This window comes from Seriola aureovittata, chromosome 11 (genome assembly GCF_021018895.1).
Source record: "Seriola aureovittata isolate HTS-2021-v1 ecotype China chromosome 11, ASM2101889v1, whole genome shotgun sequence".
NCBI classification, from domain to species: Eukaryota; Metazoa; Chordata; class Actinopteri; order Carangiformes; family Carangidae; genus Seriola; species Seriola aureovittata.
Window position 1 is genome coordinate 15815441 of NC_079374.1, and position 23268 is coordinate 15838708.

General features: G+C 41.5%; 1 protein-coding gene across 1 annotated transcript in view; it reads right to left on the reverse strand.

The window, feature by feature from the left end:
* myo10l3 (myosin X, like 3) overlaps positions 1 to 14257 on the reverse strand; it is a 54929-nt gene extending 40672 nt beyond the window's left edge. The window contains exon 1 of the mRNA XM_056389447.1: positions 13968 to 14257. Within this exon, the coding sequence (XP_056245422.1) occupies positions 13968 to 13988 (21 nt within the window). The 5' untranslated portion in view covers positions 13989 to 14257. The remainder of the gene's footprint in view (positions 1 to 13967) is intronic.
* Positions 14258 to 23268: the final 9011 nt, after the last annotated feature.

Sequence of the window (23268 nt, forward strand, 5' to 3'; positions counted from 1 at the left end):
CGTTGTTTGCCAGGCCTGCATGCTGAGGGTGTGCCTGAGACTAAAACTACCACTCAGAGAAATACAAACTCAGTAAAACTGTCGGAAAGACTTTCAGTCTTTGATTGTGGGGCTAATTTACTCCATAAAGGAGAAGAATATTGCCGTAAGTGAGCGTTTGCCACTTTAGCAAATCAATCAATACAAATGTTTCTCTGCCTACTATCCTTTCTTCTTTTCTACATTTCAATGGGGCAAACCACAGCACACACTTCTCAGCATTTACTCAGATCAGACCCTGGTTCCAGACAGAGATAAACACCAACTCTACAGCTGATCTGGGCGGCCTGGTCTCCTGTGTTTGTGTATCCATGTGAAGTCACTGACCTTCCCAGACATGTTTGTTAGCAGCTCAGTAACCGGGAGCAATAACAGGAATCTGAGGCTGATTACTCAAACGGTCATTTCCTTACAGTGGTGGAAGATACACTTTTAAATGAGAACACCTCTGCAGTCTTATATGGTAGTGTGACTGAATCCACATTTGTCAGGGTAAAGAAAAACAAAAAAAACCCTTTACATTACATTACTTACATTTTAGAAAATGTGCTTATTTGCTTTCTTGTCAAGAGTGAAGATACGACTCTCATGTCTATCTGTTAAAATCAAGGTTACAGCCGGTGGCTGGTTAGCTTAGCTTAGCATAAAGACTGGTGACAGACGGAAACAGCTAGCCTGGCTGTGTTCTACTTCAAAAGGTAACAAAATTTGTCCACCTCAGTCTATTCTCTTAACTATAAGTAATGTGACCCAAATTGAACATTTTGGTTTTGAATGTCAGACTTACAGGCTATACAGTATAAAGAGATTTGACCTGAAAGTCACCCTCTCTTGCAAGAAGCTTTGACCAACTAAACACCGTTATTCATCAAAAGTGCCACCATCACGGTGGCCGGGGTAAACACAGAGCAAAAGGGAATTGTGTGTCCAACAGAGCATAAAAGTGGAGAAATCAATATGCATGGATTCCTCTAGGAAACCTTATACAAGGTCACCACTTCCAGACATCAATCCTCATTAAGTATTAACAACAGGCTGCCACGTGCGCACACACACACACTCACATTTACAAGGCACAAATGCGTTTGCTTCCAGTGTCAGGACAAAGATCGAGATGCTTTGGTTTAATACACAAGATGTTTATGTGAAATACATTCTGCTGAATCACAGAGACAAAGAGGGAACTAGTCCAACATAAAGAATTATTCAGAATCCATTAAATTAACTTTCTCTACAGCTCAGAGTGATGACTGGCCTCTGGTCTTTCCTTTATTTTGTGATTAAGTCTTCCTTCTTAGACAAAGGGTCACTCAGTCCAACCAGCCAGTCTGAAAACCTACTTCCATCATCAAGGATTTTTTTTTCAGTCAGCCAATGGAGCGCAGCTAAATAATGTGGCTCTCTCAAACCACAGGGGACAGCGGTGAGTGGGATAAAGGGGTCGTGTAAATTAGGAGGAGGCTGAGGGGGGAGAGAGAGAGAGAGAGAGAGAGGGAAAAAGAGGAAGGGTGCAGACACCTGATAATGTCCCGCCTCCTATTGTCTGGAAAAAGAGGCAGACAAACATCAGGACACAAATATAACAGAGGTATTCACCGACACGTGGCCTCACATTAACGCAGTTTCCATCTAATGTAAGACGATTGGTGACATCCAAACCAGTGACCAACTGTGTCTGCCTGGTACCAGTTTGGCATGCACGGACTGTTCAGTGAAAAGCTGCTTCACATGAGTTCACTGAAGTCCAGTGAGGAGATTAATAGTGCTTACTCTATAGATTTTAAGAAGCTCAGTTGCTGTTATGTAACTGGAAATCACAGGGGCTTGAATTAGGCCGAATATTACTGGTACTCTTCATTTTGTGGAGGTTTATTTTATGTGTTTGTAACTGGAACAGTGGAGCTGACAAACTGCAGAAACATGCAGGGAGTAGGTTGTAGTAATAGGTAATTACATGATTTGTTAAATAGAATAAGACAGCAGGCAAGTCATGACATGGAAAACAGTGGGATGGTCTATAATACAGTGTATTTGTACACCACAACCCAGTGTTGCTGCTATTAAGAAATTTCAGTGACGCAAAATAGTAAAGGAACATTTTTTCCGAGAACTTGGTCCAGTAGCTGAGTCAGAACCTTGGAGGTTCTCCAATCATATGAACAGGGACTTTTTCTCAAGAAAAGATGCCTAGTCACTAGCTGAAAGATGAAGACAGATAAAACTCTCCAGACAGCATGCTTTTCAGTAATTCACATAATAAACGGTTCATTGAGTGAGTCAACAGTAGGCTATATGTTAAACCAAAAGTCAGCAACAAACTGACCCATGGAGACGCTAATGCTGGCTTGGCTTGCTGCACCAGCATCTGCGCAGTGACTTGCTCTCTGGAGAACTGCCCACCAGGCACTATAATTAAAATTGGGCAAAAACAGCTACATCAGTACTACAACAAATCATTTTTTACCTCACATGTGTTTTGTTTGGCATAGAGGTTTTTATTCATCTGAACATTTTAACATGAAAAAATATGGACTCTATTTTTTGACATAATACTCTAGCAGTATAATTCTAAAAATAGAAAAAAAAACAGTTAAAGTAACATCTAAAGGCAACTATGCAAACATAAAAAACAGTCAATTAAAAACCCCTGTTCTCTGAGACGTTGCACCCTTAATGTAAACAAATTTAACTGTTGAGCTCACATTTGTGAGATTTGAACTCTTCAAAATACACACACTTGACACAGAGTCATCACAGAATGAGGAAGCATTCATCAGTTTGTCTTGTGAAAGTAAAAGTCAGCTGAAATGTAATGGTGTGCCAGGTGAAATAAAGGCCATTAGCTGTGGGGAATGGTAATTTTATCCCACAAACATATTGACATGTAGGTATGTCTTAAATAAACACAGGCATTTGTCTGGTTAACTATCAGCCAGTAAGGTCTAAGTTGGTAGAAGTGGTGGGGTTCTCCAGGGACTAAACAACTCAAGAAAGCCAAGAACACCAGATGTGTTTGTCCATTTGTTTGTGTCTTTGTATATGTGAGCGCGCGTGTGTGTGTGTGTCTAAAGTCTCTGAAGCCAGAGGGTATAAAGTCGGGATGAATTGTCTCAGCAACAGATGGTCTCACTAAAACTCCTCCCCCTTGTCCCCTCCATCTTCAGGAGCGCCGTCACTAAGTCAAGACAAAGGCAGCCACCTCTGACTGAGAGCTCAGAAGTTAACCAGGCAGAAATATCCCAAACAAAGGCCAGCTGGGACGCAAAGGGACACAAGTATCAGACTTGAATCACCTGCTGTAGCACAACTGACTACCCTGACTAAACTATAGAAACAATGTGTGAACTTCTCACATAATAATCATCGGAAAGAATCGTGCTCACTTGCTAATGAAGCACAGTCTTCACAGGGTTTAATTATCAGGTGTCAGTTAACTCTCGTGCCTTTGGTAACCAGGTGTTTCAATAGCCCCATTAAAAAAAACACAGCTGATGCTGCTGCCATGACATTTCCAGCTCGGGCTAATTTCAAATTCTTAATGCTGCATGTCACTGAGCATGTGTAGCCCTGCTGAGGCTGAACCGACTGACAATGGTGATCTGATCCACTGACACGGGCTGCACAGCGACGTCCCATCATGCTTTCTGACACAAGAAACCACTCGGGCTGAATGATGTGATCTCGGAGCTGGAGGCTTGAGTTTCTGATGCTTGCATACTGACATCCAGCTCAGAGATTTGCTAATGAACGTGCCTTAAATATTTAAGGGCATACACAGTACAAGGTGCCAAGGCTCTTTCTCTGCTGTCTGGCGTAGCATGAGCGCAGTGGGTATCAGGTGATCGCATCAGCTGGAACAAAAGAAAGCTAATTAACTCAGCCTGACTTGGACACAGTTGAACAATAAGTTATGATAAGCTAATTTCTTGGATCATAGTGTGGTTTCAGGGCGAGGTGAGTGAACGCCTGTCCAGGCAGCGGACAGCAGCGACCGGCTGCTGGTGTTGCAGTTAGGGCCGACTGCTGGCCAGGACAGACGGCTGGCTGAGGGATGAGTACAACCAGCTTGAGAAGCATCTCGCGGAGGATAAACGATTCCACCAGGAACACGCACAAAGGCCAAACTCTAACTGTTGCTGCTTTCACTTATCATTTTCAAATTTCCTCTTTTCTGTCTCTTCATTTATGTTGTTTTTTATATATTTGCTTTGCAATCTTGTTTCAGCACTAACTCTAAGTTCTCTATGACCTACTGTATCCCATTTAGAAACAGATGTTCAGAAATACATCTAAAATTCTGGTTCAGCTCGCCTTCTACGCCACAAATACCAAGACGTACCCACATTACCACAAGAATAGAGAAGCGTAAGGCCAAGTCACTAACCCTCTGTGACCCTACTCAGTGTGCCTGGACAGATGTGCAGTCCTGGACAATGAGTGGCTTGGTGACCTGCACTTAAAAAGGTCAAACAGCATATTGACGCTTGATGCTTTCATGTATATTCATAAGAAATAAATAAAAATGACTTTGCACACTGAAATATTTTAAGATAAGATTTTAAGATTTAATAAGTTAAGATATTTCCCTAACTTGCATGGCTTTAGAGTGCAGGCTGAGGCTCGTGCAGACGTGAGGGAAGACTATGAAGAAACCCATGTCATAGTCTGAACAGCACATGCAGAGATGGTGTAAAGGCTGTCGGTTTTCATATTTCTCAGTTACGAGGCTTTTTAATTTGGTTGCAACGGCTTTACACAGAATAATAAAGTCACAGGAATGTTTGTAGCCAGCAGTATTTCAAAGCCAGGTTAACAATGGAGAAATCTATTGCTTTATTCATTAAAAAAGGAACCTAAGCCAAATTCAGGGACTGTAACCAAATCTCCTGAATGCTGAGTGAGTGGAATGAGGAGGAATCCGCCAAGTAGCTGGTGAGATTAAACAAGTAGGCTGAGCGCGGCTGGGAGGGGAATCTGGGCAAAGGTCCCTCTGGGTCTTTGGCCACAAGATTTTCAGTGAGGCAAAAGCTGTACATCCCACGAACAGTAAAACCTCAGCAGAAAGTTACTGGAAACAATTTCACGTCGCAACCTCAGGAAGACAGATAGCCTATTAATTATCTTATCAGCACAACAATTTAATTGGTCTTTGTCACACAAAATGAAAATGAAAACTAGTTCACTGAATTTAAATGTTTTCATACATTTTCTGCATGTATGTGTTAAACTAATGATATTTTTTCTGCTGTTCTGCTGTGCAGCTCCCACTCAGCCAGTCAGGGGTTAAGTGCCATTCTCTTCAGACGTGGTTATTGAGGGAAACGAAAAGTGTTTCATTCGCTCTCTTGCACAGATTTTCCATGGATTCAGTCTTGCAGCTCTCAGCTAACATACTTAGCATGAGGTCACCGTTATCAGGCCCATCACATAGTATATAATTACTAAGCATTTTAAAGAATAAATAATTCACAGCGATTTAATACCAATGTGCCTCTGCATGCCCCTTTTATATCTTCTTGTTTCTTTGTTTCCCTGCTGCCACTGTTGTGTCTGCCTGCTGCACAGGGTACAGCCAGTGCCCGCAGCCAGCATGGGGTGAGGGTGGGGAAGGGCAGGGTGGGTGACCGAGGGAAGAAATCAGATGATTAAAAGCAACCTCTAACATCTGTGCTGGAAGACGCATGAATTAATGATGGAGGGAGCAGCTGATCAGAAATTAGCTAATGGAGGAGGAGGAGTCCCATGGGGATGCGGGTTTCCCCCAGTCTGTTGTGAAAGGGGTGGGGGTGGTGGGGGGGGGGCAAAAAGGGTGGAGGGTTCAGTACATCAATTGTTCTTGAGTCCCAGGAACTGCCTGAGCCCCCCGCAGAGGAAGCTAAAAACAGACTTTAAGCAGGATGGCCTGAAGGCAGCGGCCTCATCAGTTAACACTGTGAGGCGACGAGACATGTGGCTCAGTAACTCACTGATGTCATGCATCATTTTCATTATCAAAGGCTGGTTTTGTTAAAGCAGAATGTCAGTTAATGATTAAGTTACAAATGAAACCGTGTCACTAGGTTAATAGAAATGAAACACATGAAGTGCAGCAACAATTTGTAACGTCATCACTGTCCTATAAGCTGTTTTCCTTATCACGCATTATCATTCCGGCGAGTAAAGCAAGTGTGCGGTGGTTTGTGTGTTGGTGCAGGAGCATGTGTGTTATGTGTGCGTCTGTGTCTGCTTTATTTTGCAGTGTGTACAGTATGTCTGCTGTCTGTCTATCCCTGTCTCTGTGTCGGGGCGGGGTTAGACAGAACCTCCCCCATCATCATCTGATGGTGCTACTCTGTCGTGTTGCTAATGAGTGTATTGAGGAGAATTTGCATAATAAATCACGTCTTCAGGAGCACGACAGAAAGAAGAGGAACACTTGAAACTTTGCCACACACTCCACTCCCGGCACAGTGTCCTGCTACATCCTTATCCTGTGTGGACATATTTCCCTTCCATCGCTCTTAGTATTAGTATGATCCTGTGCTCAGGGTAATGACACACACAGAAAAGGTTAAATGATGCGATTACTGCAGATTTGATTGGATTTTCAGCAAAGCTTCATGACGTAGAATATCTACAGAGCTACCTGCCTTGTCACCTAACCTTCTCTGCACTGTCATATATGTGGCCTGGGTCACACAGCAGGGATCCCACAGATATTCCAGGAATGCTGCTCAGTCAGGACCGTAAGAGACAGAGGATGTGTGTGTCTGACCGTGTGAGACGTCACTCTTGTTACACTGCCTTTTACCTTCACTCTTATTTCATGCTGTCCCAGAGTGATTGTTCTGAATACCGGGTTAATAATTTTGGACAGTTCTTACATTGCTGGCACAATTAACTGTTTAATTAAATGACTTAAAAAGGAATCTCCAATCGAGTAATCATTGAAGTTATTGATCACGTAAAAAGAAAATTTGCTGGTTACAGCTTTTCAAATACTTTATGTCGTTCTGTGCACATATATCACATTTTAAGGTCACAATTTTTATAATGGTAGGGACGGAGGGAGCACTGGTGAGCAAAATGACGGCACACATTAGAAGAATATGTAGAAGATGTGCAGCTTTTTAAAGTTCAATCGTATTCTTTTATTCCGGGTGTGAAGGAAGGCTAACATGTAGAGTCTTGAAAACATGGTACATTCCTCCCCATGTGAGTCTCATTATGTCAGTGTATCATCGCACAAAAAGCCTCAGGCCTGACCACACGCACACAAGCACACACACTCATGTTTAATAAAACAGACTGGGAATGGATGGGAACACTAACAGGTCATGACTGTGGATTGTGCCACGCTGGGTTGTTTGCTTCTGTTAAGCACCGAGGTGCCAGTTAGACTCTTCAGGCCATGGCAGTCAAGGATCACGTAGTGTGGGACATATACATAAACCCGGCAGGGGCTTGGTCTCATGACGAGGGAGTCAACAATGTTGCAGTTTTTTTAATATAATTTCTCCTTGGGCTATATCCCCTTGTGTTGTGTGTGGAATGTGTTTAACCTACACTCACAGGATGGTTCGAGTTAGAGACACACATACGCCGTTCTGTAATAGGCCGCCTCCATGCGCAATAATCATAGGGGGCTAAAAAAGGAAAGTCAACATCTGGGCTGGGAACAGTAATCACAGGTTGGCTGTTATTAAGCTGCCAGACGAGACCTCTGAACTGAGAGGATTTAAGCTACACTCATTACCAGCTCACTGTGTCTATCAGGTAGGGCAGCCAAGGTGAAGGCCAACAGATATTTATTGTGTGAGGGTAAGCGGCGATCAACAGGAACTTTAATTTTCTCTGGTTAAGTATCACGGACAAATACACTGAACACACAAATCTGGTAGGATTGATCTGGGTTAAAGTCCATCTTTACCTGCTGGTGATTACTGAAAATCTTCCTGAGATGTGAAGACGAGACGGGACAGCATACCTGACATGGCAACATGAGGAGACCGCAGAGACATCCAGTCAGCCTTTAGTATGAACAAGTTATCATTCAGAAACCTCCCTGGCGACAAAGAGCAAGCCGGTCGTGACTGAGGTCACTGCAAATGTAGAGATGTTAAAGGAACAGTTTGAGAGTTTTTGAGATATGCGCATTTTTGCTTTTTATGCCGACAGACCACTCTTGTGTCTGTATGATAAATGTGAAGCTACAGCCAGCAGACATTTAGCTTAACTTGTTCCAGCACAAAAGCCCTGTAAAACATTGATTTGTAGTCTTTACACTTTGTTTTTTGTACCCATTTAAAAAGGAATGGGAGATGGTGATGGTTGTTTGCCAACAGCTTCACCCATTGTTGCGTTTACAGGACAAAAGGCTCCAGCTACACATTTACCTTACAAACATGAGTGGTGTTGACCTCGGCAAGAATGTGAACAAGCATAATTCCCAAACTGTCAAAATATTTCTTTAATAAGTTATTATTTATTAAGCGTTTACAATGAACTAGAGTGAACATATAAATAAGCACCTCTCTCTTTTTTCAACTAGTTGAAGACAGCAAGTACATGAACTATTGCTTGTACAAGTCCAGACTTAACTCTCCATTACTGTGCAGTGATTTCTTCATTTCACTTTAAATTCACAGAGTCTGGGGATTTTCTCTCTCATCGTAGCCTTGTTGACATGACAAATTAGTGAATCGCCCAAGTGCCCTGAGGTGATTTATATTTCATAAAATGAAACACCCATGACTGCCCTGATAGCGATACACACACACACACACACACACACACACACACACACACACATGAAGGACAGGAAGGATGGGCGTTTTTATGAGCACTGTCTTGTGAACCTACTGCCTTCTACAATCAGAACAGTTATTTGATGGAATATTACAACATTCTGGGATATACACTTATTTGCATTCTTGTCGAGAGTCAAATGAGAATACCGATATCATTACAGTATCTGTAAAGAAAATGTAAAGCTAGCCATGAGCTAGCCAGGTTTTAGCTTAGTGTAGTTTAGCATAAAGAGTGGAAACAGGAGGCTAAAGCTGGTTTGGCTTTATCCATAAGTTAAAATCACCCAGCCATCAGCACCTCTAAAAGCTCACTAGTTCATATATTTCATCTTGTTGATTCAATTAATACTAAAAACCAAAATGTAAACATGACAAACTGCTGGAAACTGCTGTGCCTGCCAATATAGTCCAGAATACAACCGCAACTTTTTTACACTTTGGTTTTTGTACGAATGAAACGGAGAAGAACGTGTGAACTAGTAAGTGTTGTTTGTGCCAGTTTTCCGCTGTTCCCTGTGCTTCATGCTAAACCAAGCTAACCAGCGGATGGATTGAGGTTGGTTTACTGGACAGATTAGAGAGTGTAATCAGTCTTCTCATCCAAGTCTTGGCAAGAAAGTAAATAAATGTATTTCCCAAAATGTCGAACTATCGTGAACAAGCAGGAAAAAAAAAACTCTATGAAAACGTCACTTCATTCAGCAGCTGTTTGTCCACCATCATGAGCTAATAGGCAGGAGGACACGCTTCTCCCCTGCATTATGTGTTGTTGGTGATCAAACTGTGGAAAGATGAAGGTGTTCCTCTCGTCTAATCACTGCAAACATTGACGGCTTTGTCTGAAGGGCTGGGTAATGTAGCAGGTTAAAGCTTAAATCAACAGCATGGTGTCAGCAGGAGGTTATCACAGCACTGACCTCCCCGTGTGTCAGCTTGCTGATAGACATGGGTCAGGTTACTGATAGAGGCACAAGAAATGCAAACACAAGCTAGCGAGGCGAAAAGGCCAGATTCAGGCAATGATCCAACAGCTGATTGGTTTGGTTGTAGAAAAATGTTTGATGCGTCAAAAAGGAAAATTCATTTTTTTCTATCATGAGCGGTGGCCTCCAAACCTATATCACCTCCGCTAGCACTGAGAAACTGTGTCATTATGAGGATTATCCATGTTATTTGGTGCGTGGTCAGACAATGGCTGTTGGCAATTAGTCCCAGTGCTCTTGTGACAGATTAAACCACCTCCAGACTGTACCAAAGCTGCAGGAGTTCTGCTGACGCACACATAAACCACTGCCTTAATAATACCTCCCTCTGTTTGTTCGTAAACAACCAGCACTGTTAATTCACCACAACTCAGAGACTCTCAGCAGCACTGTTTGAAAACCCCCTAATTTGATGCGATAATGCACACAATAACCACTTCAAGATCATTACAAGTTAAAACAGCTGCTTAGAAAATGATTCACAGGAATGCAGGACCCATTAGACCATTTTTGTAGCTTTCCTTCCTTCCTTCCTTACATCCTAGCTTCACTTCCTGACATCCTTCCTTACTCCTTCAGCCTTCTGCATGGCAGGAGTCGAAAGGCAATGGTCTCAGATTCTCAGCTCTCTAAAGTGGCAGCTGGAGGAAGTGACAACTGGGTAGAAAAGATCCGGCCATCGCGAGAAAAAAATAGTCCACCGTCAGGAGCATCAAACTGGCCTTTCTCACGTTACCCACTACAGAATGCTTACGGAGCATGCCGAGCCACGGCACCAGCTTCAAAGAGCCAGACATAAACAGCACATAGAGCTAGGAGGGATGTTTCAGGAGTGTGTCTGTCTCTCTGTGTGTGGTGGGGGTGGGGGGCAGTGGTGATGGTGTGAAACCTAAAGCCTTGCCCACCGGCACAGTGCATAGATAAGAGGCGGCCATGACCGGGAATTTCAGGGGTCAGGGCTGGGCATTTGGGATTCCCTCTGTCAGAGTATCTTTGAGAGGATGGAATTCGGTGTGTAATGCAAGGAAGGAGTTAACGGGTGTGGAAAGGTCCTCATGTGGCTTTACAGTGTGTAGCAGCTGCTGCTATAAAAGAACTGATTACCAAGTTTAGAAATGCACATAGCTGGGATTCAGCTTCATCAACAGGATGTTTCACAAAGACATGAAAAGTCTAATTGGTGCTGTCATGTGTGTGGATGTGTGATTGTGTGTCTGATCTCACTGTGTTTTCATCTGCGAAGAGATAAAAGAGAGGATGAAAAATAATGTATTTCTTTATCTTTTAAGACACATACACACACACACATTTGTGGGACTACACAGTATAATGTTCATATTCCCTGACATATGGAAGTCTAGGATGACCAAATCCAACAGCCTGACAAGATCTTTGGCACGCTCCAAGAATTTGTGTGTCTTTTGGGTGACATCCATTCAGAGGACGGATTGGGTGTGGAGTAAAGGCAGCGGCACTGAGGGTTTTATGGTGCTGTGTGAGCTCCTAAGAGGAAAGGTGGCGCCCGATGGACAGGATGGGCTTACAGGATATACCTCTGAGCGCACGCCCTTGTACCTGCCACTCCTCTTTACTCTACCACTATCTCTGACCCCGTCACCATCTTCATCATCAGTGCTAACAGTGACATGCCAGGGGACGCCGTCTCTAGATTTGTACTAGGCAAACTGACCTGAGATGCTGGACAAATGCAGGTCGCCGTTAATTTCAACAAACCTGATCCGCAAAGGAATCCTTTTAGGCCGATTCTGATCTGGGTTCAGTCATATTGTAAATGCACTGACATCCACATCCATAGCTGCCAAGAAAAGATTGATTAACAGTAATTAATCATGCAATATTTATCCCGCTGCACTTGATTTCACCCAGTTGAGTTTAATCCTCGTCTTACTTCACTTCCAGAATTCCCACTTAATTAAATCCACACTGGTAGCACTGTGGCATTCAAATCTCTGGCTTCTTTCCATGACCCAATAGTCATTGAAAAACCAGGGCAATCCATTCATTTATTCTAACACAGGTCTGAACAGAGAAGTGAAACACCCAGCACAGATACACCTGGATTGGTACTTCTTTCTGAAGTTGCTCCAGAGCAGCTACAGAGGCAGAGTTTGCTTTTACATGAGTCAGCTGAATTGCCTTTAACTAATACCCCCTGACAAAAACAAATTACCACCCCTCTGAAACTTTATTAAAAAAGTAGTTGACAAAATAATCTCAGCGCCATGTCCTTTCAGTAGCTGTTCTGGAGCTTGTGATCGTATAACGAGACCTTGCTCAGTTGTCATATAATTGCAGATGCTCAAATTTCTTTTTCTTTTTTTTTTTTGTGAGCATTTCAAGAACCTCTTATCTGAGTGACTCACTGCTGAAGATAATTGGACAGGATGAAAAGCTCCGACCTTTTGTACTACTGTTTTCAAGGTCAAGAATAAGCCTATCAACATCTCAACTTCTCAAAGGTAGAATTCATTGCTTGACTATAATACAGGATGGAGTGAAATACAGCATTGTGCAAATACTATAAATCAACCTATTCTGACCAAATTACTGTAGAAACTTTGTCCTTCCCAGATAAATTCTGTCGGCCAAGACATGGGACAGCACAGTTTGCCATATCTCAGGATGAAAAGCAACATACTACATAACCACATTAGATAAAGAAAATGGGGTCTGGATGAAGTCAAAGAAATCACTAGGGAAATCTCACACAGTTGGTCCAGAACAAAAGATACACACCAAATTACAACAATGATCTCTGCTGAGCTGAGCTAAAATAATAACCTTCCTCTGTACAGAATATCACTCTAATGAAATCAGATTATGGTCCAAAATCCAGCTCACCCCAATCTGTTCGCTACATGGTTGGTTTATACAAAAGATTACAGAAACCTACAGTTTAGAGATGATATGGTTCTATAACTATATGCACTTTTGGAAACCAATGCCTTTTACTTTTTGGACTTCATTTTTGTAAGGCACATTGCTTAGTCTGATCACTTTCTTGCAAAAACTGACAAGAAGTAAATGGAAAATAACACTTTTCCACAGTGTTTTTACATACAGTAGCTGTGGTCAAACAGGAATCTCTTTCATGTAAAAGAATGAATAACCTCAAATAGCCCAATAACATCCTTATATACCAGGCTGAAGCTGAGTATCACTCCTTGTACAGGGTTGAAAACTGTTAACAAAGACAAAAAAACAACCCTACTCATTAGGCATAAGTTACAACTTTTGACACTGTAAAGCCATTGGAAAGGAGAGTGGTATGAGTGAGAGTACGGAGCAGCTCACATAGAAAGAGCCACCTCCTAATATTATTACCGTACTGAGTCACAGCTCAGCACAGCACTCAGGGGCAGACAGGGCTGATGCTGGTGACAGAAGTACAAGAGGTGAATGGAGGCAACATTAGAAGAAGAGATTCACAACATTAAACACACAAACACACACACACACTGCCTCTCCCTCTGTGAGTGTGTGTGCCCTCCTCTGAGTCAGAGGGGGATGACAAATCAGACCTATAGCCAGTCTCTATGTGTATGAGTGTGTTTGTGTCTGGGCTGATTTGCGGATGACACATCCAAACCTGCATGGGCACACACTCATTTATAGGCAGTGTCTGCTGGAGTCGCTGCCACAGATTAAAACTACAAAAGAAAAAAGAAAAAATCAATCTGAGGCACAGAGAGTGCCTGATTGTCAGTAATTAAATTAAGTGAGCAGAATTTAAGGAGATGGCGTAGCACTAGTACTCTTAAATGTGTCGGATGCTTGCTGGGGTGTTGAAGTTCCCCCCCACTACAGCTGCATCCTGTAGACCAGCGCAGTGCAGGCACACCACCGCTGCTCTGGGATATATCAGTGGATGAGAAAGCATCACAAACACCTCAAACGCAGAACGTCAATATGAAAAGTTGCGGGTTTTTTTTTTTAATGATAGAGTGAACTTACTCTTTCCAGAGGCTAAAATATGAACTGATCTGAAACAAGCCAGGCTCAGAAACGCTCACAACACAACATGGTAAAACAAAACAAAGAGCCGCCGCGCTCCCAAAATGATTTGGAAGTCACGTTGAAAGTAGCGAAGCAAATACACACGCAATTAATGCATGAAGAAAGTAAGCTAACTTACCTCTACAAAGAAAGTATCCATTTTAACCGGTGCCCGACCTCTCGTCCCTTTGTAGTCTGAGTTCAGGGTACCACAGCTGAAGAGGAGGAGGAGGAGAGGAAGCTGCACTCCCGAATGATTTCCATCCGCTTCGCTAAAAATTAATTAATTTTTTTAAAGTTCTTATTTCCGTAAACCCTTGTTCAGTTGACTCTACAAATCAGACGCGAGACATTTTACGTTCCTGTTGTAGGACACTTCAGTTGTGGCTGTTCTCCTATGCGTTTGTTGAGTGTCCCGAGAAGCCGCTGTGGTGCTGTGCTGTGTCTCCGCTGTCTACTTATTTCAATGAACCCGGCACATTATGCAGAGGGGAGGAGCCTGCAGGGTCACAGACCTCCTCTCAGCATACGCCCTCTTTGTGTGCATCTTTACAAAGGCTCTAATCATTTTAAAGGATGTGCACATTTCCCCTGTTTTTACACACGTTTACTGTTTACTGTTTACTTAAGACATGGGTTTTTAAGACAGGAATAAGCGTACAAGAGGAGGTATTGTTTCAGGCCAATTGCTTCTGCATATAGATTTCACTCCCAGTTATCCAAGCGTATATGTTACAGACTGACGATAAGACGGATCATTATTTTGACTTCCTCCTTTGGGAAAAATAAACTGAGAAGGAAGAGGAAGAGACAGATCAGGGGGAGGGGGCAAGCCGGCTTTATTTTAGTCAGTGATTGTTTACCAAGTGATGTGGGTCTCAGGACATGTGCAGTCTAATTTTTTGTACAGTGTGTACAGTGTGTGTGTGTGTGTGTGTGTGTGTGTGTGTGTGTGTGTGTGTGTGTGTGGGTGTGTGTATGTGTGTATGTGTGTAGGACATTGGTAAACCAACTAATATTGGTAATTTAATGTGTCTCTATGGTAACCAAGTAGCTAATATCAAATTGACAAGTACTTCTTTTCACTCTTACTTCATGACAAGTTCATTATGACCTGAAAACGCATAGACTTTGCAAACATTTAACCCACAAGACTCTGACAAGCTCACATGTGCCAAAAACAACTCAGAAATAACTAATTTTGTGGTCATTAGCTTTTAGCTCATTGTTTTCTTTTTGGTTCCCTGGCACATATCTAAACTCTATCGTTGAATTTCGCAGTTCTCACCAACCCACAGACAGCAGGTTCATAAGCTTGTACAGGCCAGGTGTAGCATTATAGCATCAAACAGAGGTGCACAAGTAAACATTGGCTGTTGAGGATGTTGAGCGCCTAGCATGCTAACTATGCTGAGGATAGATAGAGACCAAAACAGAGTGAACATTGGACTTGGTCAGGTGAGTAAAGGAGTTTGAAGTGATTGAATTTTTGCCTTGTGTTATTTTTTGCACATTTGACCACTGAATTTGTTAAGTGCGTTCCTATTTATTCAAATAGGCCATATACTTACTGTAAGACATTAGCTGCAGACATATAGATGATATACACATCGACTGTACAGTGGCTGTGTGTGTTATGAGCGAACTCACACTGTGATATCAAAACTCACAAAGGACTCCAGGTCTTTCTGATGTCTCAGTCCAGCCTTTTCTCTTTTGGCTCTGTGTGTTAATGTTGTGAAGTCCTTTTTTTTTCTTTAGCAATAAGGGTGAATTTGCCTCTGTGAGACACCAGTCATGTCTTTACATTGATTTTATTTGTAGTCGTGTCACTTCTTAAATTCACTTCATGTCCAAACAGAATATACAACAAGTAACTGTTTGCTAACACATGTTATCTTTCTGTCTTTGTGCCCTCTAATGGTTAAGAATCAGTCCACACTGCTTTAAAGCCAAATATAACTGACATCATTACAATTATTTTTTGGACATGTTTTTAGGTTAGCTTCTTTACAGTAACAACAGTAGTCTAGTAAATATCATTTATTCCTGTAAGACTCACAATTACCAACTGTAATTATTTATTTTTCTTTAAAAAACAAATGTGTTTGTCCTTTTTTCATGTCATTTATTTTTAATTTTATTCTCTAAATATCCTTTCTTTTTTCAGGGGTAAAGAAAAAGAAAAATTTAATTACACATTTAGAGATACACGATACAAGTTCTTATTTCTCACTTTTGAGAAAATAATTACTTCTACACACGGTGAGATTAGAGCACAGAAGCAAACAAATATCTCGGGAAGATTATTGACGGGAAAGCTTGCAAACTACACAGTGAAGCTGAGTGTACATTATATTGTACATGTTCTCCACACTCACCAGATGGAACCTTACTGGTTGTATTTTAAACTTATACAATCATTTCCAATGAACAAGAGGAAATACACAAGCATTTTAATCTGTGACCTTATGCCAGTAAGATCAGCCACCCAGTCCTGACCTGTGGATAACAGCGGATAGACTAACACAAGTTAATCTATATGCTGCAGTCATGCAAGAGATCCAGCCTGGCAAATTGTGTTGTGTCTGTTATGTAATCCGTGTTGACTGTACGGCAGCTAATAGAGCAAAGCTTAAGGTTTCTAGCACCCAAACGCAACAACACAACAATTCAGCAAATGCAGTTCAAAGATTTATTCAATTTATATTATTTTGTTAATATTCCCACTTTGTTGGCAATATGGTATGTTTGTTTTTTATTAATACAACCCTGCTCAATGTCAATGTCCAATTTCCCTAAGTAAGTAGTGGATACATAAAATAAGGACACGAACAACTTGTGTTCCTTTAGTAGACCAAAGGACAAACCCTAAATCTTGCAAGTGCTCTTGAATTTATCCTTGAACTACTGACGTGAAGGTGAAATCATGGGATTGGACAAGCTCGTTGTGGTGAGTTAGTAATTCCTGATTATAAGGAAAGGAGCAGCTTTTTACAGGAAAAGTCCATCCATTGTTTATTGTTCCCCTAAGGACTTAAAGAAAGTAATACTAGAAAAATCCACTGTGCCACAGCTAGTCGACCGCTCAGAGACCTTTTGACCGTGGCACGGCTGACGGAGAGCTTGTCGTCTCAGAATCACCCTGATTCCCTGTCCAAAACAGCTGCTCTGGTTCTCTGCAATGCCACCCAGATTAATCAGTATATGTTGGTTACTTCACTTTAATACAATCCTCTCTCACTCACTTCAAGTTTTACTCGTTTTTGTACAAACTGTGCTTTTTAAAAAAAATATTTAAAAAAAATAAAGCAATGTCCGTCCCTGATCTAATGGTACAGAAGATATTTAGTAGAATCATACAGTTATATCACATATGCAATTATCAGTAATGCAACAATATTATTTACGGCATACATTATTTGAAAGCATATAAAAAAAGCATTGCTAAAATTTCTTTGTAATGTCACAACATTTGCAGTTGTGAGTCTATATAATACAGAAGAATATGTATTACTAGTTGCAGTGCCTGTGATTTTTTTAGTTATAATGAGTAATTGTTCACCATGATTACTTTAAGTTACACTCTGATTTTATGTTTAACTGTGTTTAAATGTGTTTTTGGAGGAGGCTTTAGATTTTGTGAGTGGTAGTGGGAAGTATAAGTAAGTGTATATTCGATATCAGAATAAGCTTTTTGCAGGGAACGGTTCACATCCTGTCCCAGGTGATTTGACCTTAATCTTAAAATCAGAGATGAATGCCAGCTTTGACTGAAAGTAGACAAGCTGGTGAGGATATTGAGCATTACACCGACTAAGCGTTACGCATTACACATTTGCCAGAATCAAACAATAGTGAAAGAACTGCTCTTTGCATGAGCTGGCAGGCAGAAAGTAGATTGTGTGTAAGAGCTTTCTTTCTCTCTACCTGAGGAGGACAAAGAGGGCGAGAACAAAACATCCATTTGGTCATCAAGATCCCCAGAGGCACCGGGGGAAGGGATGAGGATCACAGACCTGCTGTTTTTGACTCCTCCATCAGCCCTATAGGTCGACATATGCTGGTTTGGTCCTTTGAGGAAAACAATTGCACAGGTGAAGTATGAGCAAAGCTTTTGAAGTCTTTTCTTCTACTTATGTGGGTTCAATATCCAAAGTAGTGGAGGATCATCGCAGCAGGAAAATGGCGCCCACTATTGCAGAGGAAAACCTCCTAATTTTAATAATCTTTTTAACAAGGAGAAATCTGTATTTTCAGACCAAGCACAATACCATTCTTACCTCTAAATAATAGTGGATAAAACAATATCTTACACCGCTTGCACTACAAAAGTTGGGATCAAAGTAGTGGGACTTGTTGTCTTACACCTAAATCTACTTTATCTTTCCTTCTTATCTGCTGGCTTTTCAACATATTGCTGTCAGCTTCAGAGGGGTATTTGGACAACTGCATACGTCAAAGTTTATGCTTGCATTAAAAGTTTTCAGTGATGGTTGAAAATGAAAAGCAGATCTGTGACCCTATACATACCAGTGTGACCACAGGGGGAGACAGCAGGCCATACCATAAATGGACACAAAGATCAGGTCTGCCAGAATGAAACTAGACATTTGTTTTCAGTGCACAGAATGCAGTAAACCAAAAGCAGACGTCATGTCATTATGGAGGACAGTTATCAGGCTCTCACAAGAGTAACCAAGGCAACCAGCAGTCTGTCATTTTCATCATATCAGTGAACTTTACAAGGGGCAAAAAAGAAGGACCAAGGAGAAAGAATGAAGCTCATTGAGGCAGCTCACATACTGATCTGCTGGACCATCTTTGCCACCACTTCCTGCTCTTACAGCATGTGGTGCATTTGTGGAAAGATCTGTGGCTCCGGAAATGGTCTCTACAGCCGCATGTAGTGGCAACAACAGACAGAGCCGGTCTGAGTCAGGCACTAGGTATACCTCAAGCAAGAAAACACGGCTTTTTCATGGACTCCTCCAAACAAGGGCAAGAAGACAAGAGGTCATGTGTCCAATTCAGATCAATCTTCCGGCTCTAAAATATAAATGTCTGATTAAGCGTGAAAACGGAACATGACATGTAATGAATTGTGTGTTTGGAGGGTTAATGGAGCCCCCTCCCTCCGTGGCAGAGAAGACCTCAGGCAAAGTCATTCAGGTCAGGTGAAGGACCCTTTTGCAGCCTCATGTCAAACAATGGGTGAGTCTGGAGGTCCCATTGACTGTGAGTGATTGTTTGATTAGTTGTTGTTTTTTGTTTTTTTTGCCACCATGAGCTGTTAGTCACAGCCAGACCATGATAATCACTTATCGTGGTTTGATTATGTAAACAGCAGCCATCCATGTATTATTGCCTGAAACCTGAGTGCCAGCTGACAACAAGCACAAACATTGATCCGCCCTCAGTAATATCATTATAGCACCATCTGCTTTTTAATGATTTATCCTCAAAGTCAGCGGCAACACTGTCAGGCTCAAGAATTTTCAAATGTTGACAATTCAGACGCAGTTTCCAGTTATTCATCTGGAAATATCAGACAAATGTTACTGGTGCCAGGCCAGCAAATATCGATGTGATTTTACTGAGCTAACTAAAATGATGTTTGGAATCTGTAAGGATTCTTATTGTTGGATCACACTAGTGAAACTGACCACTGCTTCTTCGTCTTCCAGGATGGGGGCTGCAGCGGATTATCGGACACACCCAGGGAACAAAGAGAAGAGGGAGGGACTGAGGGAGGGAGAGGGTGTAAAATTGATTGAATGTGATGTAGTTTCGCTAAGATGGATGGGAAAAGGAGAGAAGACAACACACCGATAAAAACGGAACATCTAACAATATAAAAAAGGTGATTCAATCTATATTGGATCAGTCTTTGCTGGCAGCGTGGCATTAATGTGTAAATATGGTCGATGACAAATCCTGGTGCCACATTTATTAAATTATGTGGCTGATCGTGAGACAGCACATAGCCAACAGGTCTCCCACTGAAAGCATTACTGACACCTACGTCAACAGTAACGCTGCTGTTTTTATGATTGGGACTGCGAGACAAAAATATTCTGTAAGTGATAACGATTCAGTGAATTCAATTACTCAATTGTTTTGTGTTATAGCTCTCTACTGTGTGTTTTCCTTTACCTCTAAGAAGATGCACATAAAAATCAAAATCAATGCAAATTTAAGCTAATCAATTGTAATTTTATAGATGTTTTTTTTTTTTATTCTATATTGCATGAAGAGTTATTATAGAACAAAGTTGCAGCCCTGCATGTATGGATTTAATGCAGCAGGGAAGGGAAAAGCAAACACATAAGAACAATCATTAAATAACAAATAGAAAGAACCTATAGCCATGTTAGCTGTGAGGTAATATTTACTGTATACACAGCAGTGCTTTGAATTGACAACATGCTCACAACAACAATGCTTGCTGAAGTTTGTGCACATCTGCTGTTCCACCATGTTCACCATCTTTCACTTGCAGCTAATTAGAATTAAACACAATGTGGAGTTGAGGCCGATAAGAACGTCATACGCTTTGTATTTGACATTGATGATCGTGCTGCATGAAAAAATAAAGAATCACTATAGACAAAGCCATTAGGAAACATCTTCTGGAAACCATAAAGGTCTGTATTAAATTGTGTCTAAATCCAGTTAGTAGATGCGCAGATATCTGCCACTGGTTAACTGAAACCTTTGACCTGCAGATGGCACTATATAAAAATCAGAAGATCACTTGAGTCAGCAGGATTCATCCTCCAAGGACCACGAATGTCTGTACAACATTTTGTGGCAATCTTCGATCGGAAGAACGACATTAATCTGATTACTGCCACTCCATCAGCTATGATGTTTGAGTCCCAGCAGCAGGACACAGTATATCTCACCACAAGCATTCCTCCTCAGACTTACGAGCCCCCCAAACGCATACCATACCTTCCTTAAGGCTGAAGAATGAGGGCCAGCTCACACACTTCCCATGCTCCCCCGCACTGTTGACTTCCTGTTTATTTACACAGCTTCATATTTCAATGCTCCCACAGTGAGATTGCATTCTAATCTCTCTCTGTTCCTATCTGAGGCTTTCATTAAGGAACCTGAAAATTTGTGCCAAGGATGCGCACAACTGCTGAGTTAAATCAGTCATAAAATGCAAACATGGCAGTGGTCCTTTGTCATGTTAGTGGAATATTTTTGTTTATTGTTTAGTTTCTCAGAACAATTTAGTCTGAGAGTCCAGAGTATTAGCCTGCGTGAGTCCCACCAGTGACTCACTGGTCATTCAGAGCCTGAGAAAACGCAGTGGGTTCATTCCTCATTGCATCCTGAGCTCAGGACTGATATAGAGACCTGTGGGGAATTCTGCAGCGATGTCTCATATCACATGATTCATCTGCTCCAATCACAGACAGCTCAGCATTTAGCTTTCCCTCAACTGAACCACCACTAATCAATGAGCTTTACCTCATATGTTCACGTTTGCCAAAGATATTCACTGGTTTGAAACAAGGAAGCTAAATAATCAAACTTGAAAAAAAGGTTAAAAAAAAATTAATTCTATAGACCATGTGCTTGAAGATGCTCTTAATCTAATTAATATTTTTATCAGTAGTACACAATGTATAGTGACTTTACTTAAAGGTACAATATTGTACTTTTTCTGCATTAAAAATTATACCTATTTTATATATTTTGTTGAGTTTTGTACTTACATTATCACAAACGTTTCAAGCAATTCTTAAAAAAAAACTTAATCAAGGTAGCAGACTCTTTCATTTCCATCATATCGCCTTTACGCATGCGTCATCGTTGTGGTTGTCTGACAGAAGAGGTCAAAGTTGATTTTCAAAGCCACATTTTCACAATGCACTTTTTAGATCTCGGTCATTTTTAACTATATATTTTAATTGGATGAAGGATTGAGTCATCAGGCATCTAGATCTTAAGTTATCAGAGAAATGAGCTCATCAGAAGATTTGCAAACATTAGCTGCAGCTCGGCTCGCAGCCCCTCGAGACGTCCTGCGTCTGCTGAACAGCATCAGGGAAACATCATCTTTTATATGAACCTGCTTTATTCAGCAGATTTAATTACTGGGTGTGTTTGCTTTGGAGAGGAAGACAGCTCTGAGGATATTTTGGTTCAAAACCTCCTGAATGTGTGGATCATAAGTTATCAAAGAAACAAGCTGAGCAAACGTTAGCAGCACCTTAGCTCACAGCCCCTCCGTGACAATTTGTAATGTGAAAATGCCTTATTTAGTGTTTTTTTTTACCGGTTTTAATCACTTGTTCCTTTTGTTTTGGAGAGGAGGAAACCTCTGTGGATGATTTGGCTCCTGTTAAAAATCTGCAACAGTGGTGAAGACAGCAACTCCCATGATCCCACACTACTTCATGATGTCATACCAAACTCATTCACTCACTAACCAAACCGTTACTTCTTTGATTGAGAGCCATCAACAACACATACTGTGCATTAAAGTAAAAGAAGCAATACCACAATGTAAAAAAAAAATTGGAGTGGGTTGTCCATTATGTAGGGGAGGAAGTTTAATCTCCAGCTCCTCCTGTCCACATCCAGATGAACACCTTGATGGCATCTCTGCCACCCATCTGAGTGTGAATGTGTGTGCGTGTGAACGGGTGAAGGAGAGGCACACTTTAATGACCGTCAGTATAGAAACACTTGGGTACATACAGTAAAAAGGCTGAGTAGCACTCCCCATGACAAGTAAACTGGTGTTTTAAATGTAAATATGTGTAAATTGGTGGAGTGCCCCTTTAACATCAGCTGTTCCAAGTGGTCGCACTGTATATCCGGGAGGGGGCAGGGGGGTATCTGAATACACCTGCTTCCACTAGAGACGACAAAGAGGGCTTATTTTTGGGGGGTGGTGGGACAGAAGGGATGGTTCAATCTAATTACAGACTCTGGGGAGATGACTTCACTGAGGTAACGCCTGACCCTAGGGTGAGTGTTTCTCTGCGTCTCCCTCCACATCAGGGGCAGGCCTCTCCAATTACAGTAGGCAGGTCTGGTCTGTACCTTTAAGTAGTAATTAAAAAGGCTGACTACAGTGTTTTGCAATTCAAATGAAGAGTTTTAAAAATCCATGTGCAGGGTAGTGAATGCAACCTGATCACATCTAGAGTTGAACAGTGAGTTGAGCTGTTTATATTAGTCTAAGTCACTTCCTTTTGACTTCCACTCTTGCTGTAGTGCCTCAGTAAGTGGTGTTGTCCTCCAGTGCATTAGTCACTGGGATTTTTTGTGGTTTGAACATCAATTTTCCACAAGCTCAGGGGCTTCAAAGATGGGATACTGACAAGCTCTCCTCAGGCACTATCATGCTCATAACTAAATTACAAGCCCATGTATGTTGTTCCCCCTCTCATTCCCAGGACAATTAACTGCGT